This window comes from Zootermopsis nevadensis, unplaced genomic scaffold (assembly GCF_977971745.1).
Source record: "Zootermopsis nevadensis isolate Lab colony 2312 unplaced genomic scaffold, Znev_1.0 Znev_ptg000002l, whole genome shotgun sequence".
Classification (NCBI taxonomy): Eukaryota; Metazoa; Arthropoda; class Insecta; order Blattodea; family Termopsidae; genus Zootermopsis; species Zootermopsis nevadensis.
Genome location: NW_028259134.1, coordinates 21,231,831 through 21,242,839, shown reverse-complemented (window position 1 = coordinate 21,242,839; position 11,009 = coordinate 21,231,831). Strand labels below are relative to the sequence as shown.

The window sequence follows — 11,009 nt, the reverse complement described above, 5'->3', positions numbered from 1 at the left end:
GTGTCTTGTGTGAGTGAATAAATGTCATTACCAACAATTTAAATTTAAATTTTTTGTTATGTTAAAAATCCAAGATAATTGTTTTATTTTTGTGTTGAGTGTCAATGTCTTTACACAAGAGCAATGAGAAAATCTATGAGATTTTCTTATAAATATCGTAATAATGGTGTGCCTACTTAAAGGATAACAGGTTTTGAAATAATTTTTATTACAAACCTGTACATCTACAGCAAATGGTGTCACGTGTCAAGACCATCACACCTGATGTGGCCACTATTAATATTTCGTGAAGGTAGTCTATTAATTCTGAAACTTCTCATTACTGGTTAATGATGCACGAATGTCTTATACTGAAATTTTCCGATCACAGCCTCACTAGCTTTTTCCGTAAGGTAACTTCGTGGCCTCTTAAAAGGTTCATCACATACGAATGTGACAGTTTGCGTTCCATGTATCGGCTAGTGGACTCGTAACACAACACACATGTTCACGGAGTATCAGTCCGATCGCTGCAAGTGACGTGTCCATTTGTCGTAGACAGAAGTCTCACTTCCGGTCACATTCTGACTGAGAATTCAGAAGGATGCGGGTCTCCGCCGTTTTCCGTGCTCAGGAATGCTTGATTTGTGAAGTCGGAATTCCGAAGTCTGTATGCGTTTTCTGTAAGCATTGGAATAAGTTATTATTACGTTTAAATAAATATTCTCATATTTCTTTACTATTTATAAGCTAGAAAAGGGACTGTATATAGCTGTAAGGCCCTCACTTTTTTTTTGTAAAATTTTCTTTTACAAATTTCTACGTATGTAGGATTTGAAATTCTCACTGCTGTCTTCGGGGTTGTAACGCAGTGTAGTCTGGTAGAAGTTTACCAGCTTTTTAGAGGTACTTGCTGCCTCCATCATCGGGGCGAAGACATCCAGTCTTGTTTCCATACGTAATTATATTCAGTGCGTGGACAAACAACGGTTTTATATGGCTTCGGTGTAGAGGCCCTACTCTTAGGAAAATCTCTTTCATTAAAGTAGGCCGTACCTTAAATGCTATTATTATATTAGTCACTTTTTTTTTACAATTTAACCCTTTAAATCCGAGGGGTAGTACCATCTGCTTTAAGAATCAGTAACGCCGAATTTTGTATTCGTAGATTTCGTATGATTCTCGCAATAAACAGCGATTATTTCCTTAAACAGCGTTAATGGTGAATTGTGATGTTTTCTTTGCGGTACGGACTGAATCCTTTCGTGTTATTTTGGCTTTAAAGGCTTAAAGAACAAGTCAAGACAGGAAAAGCTAATAATTTCACGACTTACTTTGACTGTCGCGAGCATCCTGAGTAACGTGCGATGTCTGACGAGACACCGGGGGGAAGGTTTCCCATCCCATCGGGTGATATCCTGGTTCATTGTGCATGGCAATGTCCAGTCCTGTAACAGTGAAATAGCGCACTGTTCTAACCGCTATAAACGCTAGTGGAGGAAACAGAGAATTATGATTTTATAATTTTCCAAAATAATCAGCATTATATTTAAATTTTTATATTTTTTCAGCTATTCAGTGTATATTGGCTAAATTATCCGTGGTATTTAACCAAGCACTGCCACGTAGACATTCTTAACCTTGGCACTAGATGGCGAGTGGATAGCTTTACGCTCCGGCCGCTTTAACTTCTGAGGAAGGAGCCATTGTATAGAGGCTTAGTGGGCCCCAAATCCGGCCAGGTTGCCTGTATTTGTAAATCGAATTTTGGTCTTGAAACTGTTTTACCTTTCCGTTCCTCCTCTTCGCTGACCCGAAGTTTCCCGAGCAGCTTCAGGATCCCGAACATGACGCTGGACGTCGCCCCTCCCCAGATGATAATGGCGCAGGCGCCAAGCATCTCGTAGCCTAGAAACTGATACGTGAAACATCGTGTAAACTACAGTCCGCGACTGTAATCTTGAGATATCGTGAAGGTGAAATATATCGTCTGCCTTTAACGCTTTGGACTTCCTGCATCCCTTGCAAGTATCAAGATTACAGTCGCGTACTATAGAAAGAAGTTGATTTTTTTGTAGTAAATATTCAACACTGTTCGACAGCATTTGGTAAATGTTTGTAATACCGAGTTTGAACCAAATCGGTCTGGTACAGTAATTTAGGCGCTGTTACCAGCAGACTGAAGGATGGACACAGATCTGATAGTGGTTTAGATTAATTTAAATGCCTCTAGAAAAATGCTTTCAGTGTTTAGGTTGTAATGAATTATTCTAGTATAAAATACACGGCTGTTTGTTCACGACAGGAATAAAAAAATGTAACAGACATGAAATGAAAGCAAGTACGGGGAATGTTACCAGGCCAGATTCTTTGTTGACACCGTATACTATCCCTCCATGAGCGAACAGAGCTGCTGATACGAGACCCCAGAATCCACCGCCGAAATGAACAGCCACTGCATCCAGCGGATCGTCAACTGTAAATAAATTTGGATTTGTTTGTTAGTTTGTTTAACGATTAGGCCAATCGTAGCATTTCGTAATTTACTGGATGTTGAAAGCAGGTCGTGTGCTTTAAAGGGTTAAATATGTAGAAGTGACTTAACTGACCTTTGCACCTGAGCATAAAATAGTGAATCATTACGAAGACGAGTCCAGCAATGGCTCCGGAGATGAAACTCGCCCAAAACTCCATCCTGTTGACGCCTGCACACACCGACACCTGCAACCAGCACGCCACTCTTTGCATGCAGTTCTTTCTGAAGCCGCGTTCAGACTCTGTGATTCATTACGTATTTCGTATGATCCTCATTATAAACAGCGATCATTTCCCTGAACAGCGTTAACCAGTTGATCTTTGTAATGGTGAAGTGTAGTGTTTTCTTCGCGGTACGGACTGAATTCTTAAGTTTCATTTGAAAGAGCTTCGGCTCCAAAGGTTAATTAGCGTTTTAGTCGTATTATTTCCTTAAACAGCGTTAACCAGTTGATCTTTGTAATGGTAAAGTGTAGTGTTTTCTTCGCGGTACGGACTGAATTCTTAAGTTTCATTTGAAAGAGCTTCGGCTCCAAAGGTTAATTAGCGTTTTAGTCGTATTATTTCCTTAAACAGCGTTAACCAGTTGATCTTTGTAATGGTAAAGTGTAGTGTTTTCTTCGCGGTACGGACTGAATTCTTAAGTTTCATTTGAAAGAGCTTCGGCTCCAAAGGTTAATTAGCGTTTTAGTCGTATTATTTCCTTAAACAGCGTTAACCAGTTGATCTTTGCAATGGTGAAGTGTAGTGTTTTCTTCGCGGTACAGACTGAATTCTTAAATTTCATTTGAAAGAGCTTCGGCTCCAAAGGTTAATTAGCGTTTTAGTCGTATTATTTCCTTAAACAGCGTTAACCAGTTGATCTTTGTAATGGTGAAGAGTAGTGTTTTCTTCGCGGTACGGACTGAATTCTTAAGTTTCATTTGAAAGAGCCTCGGCTTTAAACGGACATCACTCGTTATCCGACGCTATGCAGTCTGAGCTGCTAACAGCGTCGACAGAATACCAATAAGAGTAATTTTGTTGTAAAGCTAACGAACGTGTAGATGAAGTCTGGCGGTACTAATTTCAATTACCATGCCCGTAATAGCAGCGTTCAGTGTGAGGCTGAAGTTCCAGGTGGCGGGACCAAAGAATCCAGCCTTGGTTAAGGCTAGGATTACGATACTGCCTCCACTTGCACCGAGAAGAGTGTTGATCATGACTCGGGCCACAGTCGCGCTGTCTCCCGCGTTTGTGATGGTCCCTAGGGATCCCCCGTTGAACGACAGGAATCCCACAATGAGAAGCATTCCTCCTATCCCCGTCAGCTGCAGAAAACAGCAGGTGTTAACGGGAATGTAACGCGATTCAGTTCAGGACTGTGCGAACAAGTTCTCAGTACCGGCGATAGGTGACGGAATTGAGTAGGGGTTGAGGTTCTCACGGGGGTGAGAACGAAGATGGCTGTCTTCTGGGTTGTAGCACCCTGATGATAGAGGCAGCAAAGTCGAATGAAACGTTGGTAAAATTCTTGCAGACTGCACGGAACTACAACCCAGAAGACAGCCATCTTAGATGACAAGTTCTGCTGTTTGGTTCCGGAATGTTTTTATTGACTCACCGGAACGGAGTGTCCCACGATTTCTTTGTCTCCTGCACCAAATCGCCCCAGTCGTGGGCCCAGGAAGATGACAGCAAAGAAGGAGCAGACACCCCCTAGCAAGTGGATCGGCCCACTGCCTGAGAAATCCACGTACCCCAGTTTGTTCAGCCAGCCTTCTTCTGTCCACGCCCAGTGTGTGATGGGAGGGTAGATCAACCCTAAAATATTTCAACATAACTCTGTCTCCGGGATGCATTTCGAAAAAAAAAATTAACCAGCGTCTTGTAGCGCCGTGTAGTCTGGTAGAAGTTTATCAGCGTTTCAAATGTCCCGATGATGGAAGGGGCGAGGACCTCTGAAACGTCGATAAACTTCTACCAGATTATACGGCTCTACAGTCCATTACTGAAATAATACGTACCAGAGATGGTAATACTGTAAACGATGTAAGCAACATAGTTGCACCTCTCTGCCACGGCTCCAGACACTATGGTGGCAGCAGTAGCGGCGAATCCAAACTGGAAGAACCAGTGGGCCCTTTTGGCGGCCGGAAGCCCTTCTCCGGCCCAGTACGTGTACCCCAAAAAGTAGTTCCCTTCTCCGTAAGCCAGGGCGTACCCCACGAGCCAGTAGCTGACGCAGCTGAAAGCTGGAACAAGTGGATACCGCGAAGTCTGTTGTTACCTGCCCCTGCTTCAGAACAAGAGAACTCAGAGTGGTCGGAAATTTTACCCCTGAGAACAGATGCGTAAATGCATGCCAAGTTTTTGATTCGTTTATTAAATTCAGAGTAATGAGATTCTTAATTTAACAAAAGGCGAAATGTAATGTTATCGCAGAGAGCGTCATTTTGTGTACTTACTGCATTAAACTCCATCCTAGTTACGCCCTTAAGTCCGGGAAAAGCGCCTCTAAAATGGAAAATATTATATATACCGGTACCCACACATTTTGGAATTTTTATGTTTGCTGTTTAACATAAAAGTGTTCTTCTGTGCGGTCATTTTTAATACTTAAATAAAATAAATTCCCTTTAGAACGCGTCAACAAATATGCGATTTGAAACTTTCACGATTGAATTTACCCGTCACTGTTGACGGGCAATTTTCTAGGTACGTACACAGATCAGAGATGAAGCTACTCACAGATGTCCATGATATTCTTCATCATGATGTTCGTTGTGTTCTTGGCCCGCACTGCCCCAGCCTCCAGGCCCGCAAACCCAATCTGCATCACTGCATAAGAACATACTTTATTTTTAAGATAGTGTAATTGCGTCATATTGTGAATATTATAACAATTATTTATTTTAATCCGTCTGATCACAATATTTAAAATTTCTTATAATTAAGATAATAAAATATCATTCATGTTCCATATCGATTGATCGATTTACATTTCGGAACATTTACACAACATGTTTCGGTTTTTATAAAACCATCATCAGGTGTAAAATATATCTAAGAACTTAAAACTCAATTAAGATTTCTGTACAAACATGTTGTGTACATGTTCCGAAATGTAAATCGATCAATCGATATGGAACATGAATGACATTTTATTATCTTAATTATAAGGAATTTTAAATATTGTGATCAGACGGATTAAAATAAATAATTGTTATAGTGTTCTTAAGTTGGTGCACGTAAAATTGTAACACAAAACGTTGGAGAATTTTCGAAGAAAATAAACCTGGTTGTCTATTGTAACGTACATAATATTACCTGAATTTAATTGGAACACAACAGTAAATTCTGAATTTCAACTATTTATTGTCAATTTGAGTCAAATTAATTTTCAATGTGACATCATATTTATTCAGTAATATTAACCCAGTTTACGTACAGTGTAAGATATGTAATTCCTTAAACAGCTTTAACTAATAGATCTTTGTAACGGTCAAGTGTTGTGTTTTCTTTGAGGTACGGACTGAATTCTTAAAAAAAAAAAAAAATTTCTTCAGATGAGCTTCGACTTCAAATGGTCAATGGTTGAACGTCTTCCTTTGCAGTATTCATGTCTACACTTATTTAAACATGCAATTAACTTACTTACATATGAGAATTATTCCATTTATCAACAGGAATAGGTCGTTCAAATTGTCGTTCAGTTCAGTGATATCTGTGGTGTTGGTAGCCATGTTTGTAAGAATGCAGTTCCTTCACATGAGTTGTCCCTGAAAGGGAGAAGACAAACATAAACATTTTAATAGTATCTTTCAATCAAAGGTTTTAAATTCAGATGTTAATGACAGTGTCTCTTTAATCGAAACGAGAAACAACAAACTTGACATTTCGTATTTTGGGTCTCCACATACATTTCTCGCGATACTTCTGTTTATCTGCTGAGACAATACCTGTTTACAAATGTTAAAAATAAACAATTATTATTCGTAGAAATGAAAACCTGAAAGTTAAGAAACTTGTTTTCGTCCTGTTCGTTAACACACCAAAGATCACTTGTCCCATCCGCTGTAGTCAACTCCTTTTCATCCTTTCGTAGAAGCAGGAAAGACGTTAAAATTTATTTTTAATTACGAAGTACAATATATCCTAGCGTTACCATCGATTAACCCTAAAAAAACACAACACGTCACTTAAAAGAAACAGCAGGTTAATTATGTTTAGGGAAATAACAGCTGATTAAATAGATAGACCGCGTGAATAAGACATAGAGTTATTAATTTTAAATTTGGTTGTACCTGTAGTAAACATCGCGTTTTAAATTTGTATACATGGTGCCCAGAAAATATGTATACACACATTCGATGAATCAATTGAAGAGATTTTAAAAAACTAAAACCATTACGTAAGTCAACATTAGCATTTAGTAAAGTAGCGAATTTACTGTAGGTGTTCGAAATAACCACCGTTATCTTAATGGCGCTGTTGACAGCGGTGAGCAACTGACCGTGTTAGAAAATATTTCTATCTCTCTGGAAAAGTTAGCATATTTTTGAATTTTCAGATAAAACAAGTTACTATTTTCAGTACAAATATACTTTTACACAGCCATATAAGTTCCAGTTAAATAATTGCTTAAAATATAGCTTCCTTTCTGTTTGTCTACCTTAGTTTTATTGGTAAATTGTAATTCAACACGTGTGTTCTTATTGGTCATTGATATTCTTACTGAATGCTATTCGATTTACATGTGCATACAATTCGCAACGAACATACATCATGTGTCAATGCGTTTCACCAGCGAATACAAATTTTACAAATTATAATGCGTAAGAGTTGGTACAGCATTCCATGTTGAACAAAGCCTCGTACCTCTGCTGTGTGTTTACAGACTTGTGATTTATGTCGAAGCGTAGAAACTTACGTCCTTTCTTCAGAGAAAGAATTCATGTCCAAAAGTGATGCAACATGGAGGAAATACAAAAATTTTATATATTAGAAATTTTTAGTGTTTTAATCATCTGATGTAATTAACTTTTTAAATGTGAACATTGCATACCCTCAGGGGCTCACATTAGTGGGTACGGGAAATGGCGATCCCGAGGTACCTGAGCTACCCAGTGCCCGGGGGTATATCTGGGCCACCCTGTCTCCGGGGGATAGAAATTCGGAGGCCTGGTCCTCCAGGTTGGGGGTTGGGCGTGGGGTTTACAGCCCCATCCCGGATTAAATATATTTATTTTGTACAGTCTATACACAAACGTTTGAAGTTTATTGGTGTTGTAAAAAATTATATAATATTAAAACATTTTGTTGTGTAAAATATTATATTAGCGCCCTTAATCGTAATAAACTTCAAACTTTTGTGTATAGACTGTACAAAATAAATATATAAAATAAAATGTTTAATTTACATGGTAGAAGGGAAGGTATGGACTCCTAACACTCCAGTTGTAAATGTATGTATACAACATGCTTAAGAAATCAGTAAGTATTCATTTTTTATTTGTGGATTTTGTATTGAACTAAAAAATATTTCTTATTTTTTAAACAGCGATAAACAGATTGTATTTGCAATGGCGAAGTATTGTATTTTCTTCGCGGTACGGACTGAATTACTATGGAAGTACATCAGTTATCTACAGCAGTGGTATTCAACCTGGGGTACGCGTACCCCGGGGGTACGCAAAGACATCTTAGGGGGTACATGAAAATTTAAAAAAAAAAAATATTATTTTATGATAAACACCGAATAATCACATTTAAATGCAACAATCCGCATTATTTTCAGACTACCTCCACTTAAAATTTCGGGAGTAGATGAAATTACGTTTTTCTACATTGTTAAAGATTTTCCAACGCTGTGGATTGGTCTACTGTTTCTTCTCAATGGAAGTACGTCTCGGGAAATTTTACACAGCTGTTAGTTGAGTAATTATGATATCCACGTATCCTTCCCACTTTGTAGGCTTTGTGCATTGGCCTTGGGGTTTATTTAGCAAATTAACTTGCCTATGTTAGTAGACCATGTTCAGGCATCGTGACGTAAGATAGCGGGCTATCTCAGGAAGTTTAATATCTTTCGCCGAACACTGTTCTATGAATATATATTGAGTATATAAATTAAAACGCAACTCAAAAACAGACACGAACTACGATGCAAAAATAAAAACAGAAGAAGGTCCAACTGCGTATTGTTGGGGGGGAAAAGTTATGCTACAGAAAAATTAGTAGAACAGACTTTAGCAAAAATTAAAAAAACAGTCACTTTTAAACAGATGTAAATATTGCGTAAACGTAGCTGGTCTGCTAATTGTTATAAACTGCTGCATTTTGATGTTAAGAAAATATTAAACCTAAGGCATTTATTTAAAAAAAGTATAATTTACTTTAACCAGACGAGAACATTCTTGTGGAAATACATTCCGTGCGGAACATTTTCATTACTTTAGAAGGAACGTGCTAAACCTTTTTATCACAATATCATAACGGTTATGTATTTTTGTTGGAGTCATGAATACGTGCTTGTTTCTTTATCTTAAGGAAATATAAAAATAGTTAGAATTTTTACATTTAGTCAGTACGCCTACAAACCTTGTCTCATAACTCGAAGTCTGAGTAAAAGTTTTCTTAACTGTACGTTGCTATTCGTATTGTATGCAACCTGTGTGTTCACTCACGCTTACTGATCGCTGTTGCATAACGCGGTACCAACACAGAGAAAACAATGGCACAATAGATCTTAGCGTTTTAATCAGGAAAATACATTTATAAATATATAATTTAGGATTTCAGTATCTGCAAAAAAATGGTAAGATGGTAGGTAATTTGGCTGGTACTTGGTGATGGTAGGTATTATCCACGGAGGACACGTAGAATTAAGACGAATTTACGCATGGAGACATATTTTAAGTCTATACGAGGCTGAAAGTCTTAGCTGAGAAGTATTGAAAAAGAATACGAAGTGTTTTAGTAACAAAACAATTGAATAAAAGCTATTTAGCGTCTATCGGACGATTAATTTATAAGTTATGAATAATTTTGTCAAAATCGAATGTTTGTAGATAGCATATTAATCAGAGATCGAAGCGACTGCCTTAAACTCGAAATCCTAAGACAAAGTAACATTTTCTATATTGTATTTTATGAAAATTGTTTTGTGTGACGGCGAGTTAACTTGTACGAATGCTTGCTGTTGGAAAAGCAGTGAAAAGGTCGAAACTATCGTCTACTACAATACACTCCTAGATTTTTAATGTTGTAGCGAGGTCATCTTATCAGCAAGCGATAAATCGCCAAGTTCCACATTAAACGCCGCCCTTCCAAGGCCAATATCAAAATTCAAAATTGTGCACGAACGCAGGAAGAACCTGGGTCAACTTCTCTCCTTGATCCACATTTCACCACATCTTTTCCACATCCAAATGCCTTACCTTTACAAACCCTATCTCTGTACCTGAAGGACCAGCGAGCACTGCCTGGGGACCTTCGTAGCCGAAAATCAAAATTTATGCCCCCCCCCCCTCCCCCCCCAGTTAAAAAGTAGTGAAAGTCACTACTTATCCCTTTCTTTATTGCTTCGTAGGATTATAATTCTGTTCTCTTACCTGTCCACTGACTTCCTCTTGTATGCGCTGTCACCTGCGAACTGACTATAATACCAGTTGACGTAGTAATTCACCTTGGAAGAGAGAGAGAGAGAGAGAGAGAGAGAGAGAGAGAGACCTGTCCTAGTTCTCGGCCAACTGGCTGGCCCGTCGCTTCAGTGTGTTCTATAACCTCCGAGGTGCAGATTCACATGAGTGACCTATCCACCCAAGAATATTTTTCAGACTTGGAAATCTAATTATGTAACCAACGAACGTCATGGAGCAGAACGCGATTTTCCCTCAGAAAATCAAGGGATTTACCGAAGACGGATGTCTTCTGGGTTGCTGCTTCCATCATCGGGGCGACGGCCCTGATGATGAAGGCAGCAAGGACCTTCGAAACGTTAGTAAACTTCAACCAGACTGCACGGCGCTAGAACACAGAAGATAGAAAACTTTCGGACTCACCACCAGCGGCTCACACGGTATAGAAATTGTTCTTAAGATTTTATATCCAGGTCGGAGTCGGAGTCGGTACATTTTTAACGACTCCGACTTCACAGCACTGATCCTAAGAAAGTTGAATGCGTGGCATGGCGTGTAGCTCTGTTTGCAGTGAATCAAGGCGAACACGGTATAAATAACTTTATTACTTCAATTATAAATTAAATACATTAGTATAATTCTAAATTAAGCATTGGTTTAGGGCAATATAATGAGCCGGGATAGCTCAGTCAGTATAGTGACTAGCTACGAGCTGGACGACCGGGGTTCGATCCCCGACGGGGGCAGAGGATTTTTCCTCTAGCCTCTGCGTCCAGACCGGCTCTGGGGCCAACCCAGCCTCCTCTACAATGGGTACCGGGGTCCTTTCCCGGGGGTAAAGCCGGCCGGGGCGTGATGCTGACCACTCACCCC

General features: G+C 39.1%; 1 protein-coding gene across 1 annotated transcript; it reads right to left on the bottom strand.

The window, feature by feature from the left end:
- Positions 1 to 176: 176 nt before the first annotated feature.
- LOC110836548 (putative ammonium transporter 1) lies at positions 177 to 10,241 on the bottom strand. Its single transcript, XM_022077849.2, has 11 exons — positions 10,110 to 10,241; positions 6,155 to 6,275; positions 5,245 to 5,334; positions 4,521 to 4,748; positions 4,118 to 4,317; positions 3,591 to 3,824; positions 2,589 to 2,700; positions 2,337 to 2,455; positions 1,768 to 1,894; positions 1,314 to 1,427; positions 177 to 660 (listed from the first exon to the last, which is right to left on the bottom strand). The coding sequence occupies exons 2-11, from the start codon at positions 6,237 to 6,239 to the stop codon at positions 557 to 559; spliced, it is 1,413 nt and encodes a 470-aa protein (XP_021933541.1). The 5' UTR covers positions 6,240 to 6,275; positions 10,110 to 10,241; the 3' UTR covers positions 177 to 556.
- Between the last annotated feature and the right edge of the window lie 768 nt (positions 10,242 to 11,009).

Bases quoted from the DNA above. Each gene is read 5' to 3' on its own strand.
- LOC110836548 (XM_022077849.2), bottom strand. From the start codon at position 6,239: ATGGCTACCAACACCACAGATATCACTGAACTGAACGACAATTTGAAC. The intron at 5,335-6,154 runs GTAAGTAAGTTA...GTTCTTATGCAG, and splicing joins AAATGGAATAATTCTCATAT to TGATGCAGATTGGGTTTGCG. The intron at 661-1,313 runs GTAAGTCGTGAA...CAATGCTTACAG, and splicing joins GGATGCTCGCGACAGTCAAA to AAAACGCATACAGACTTCGG.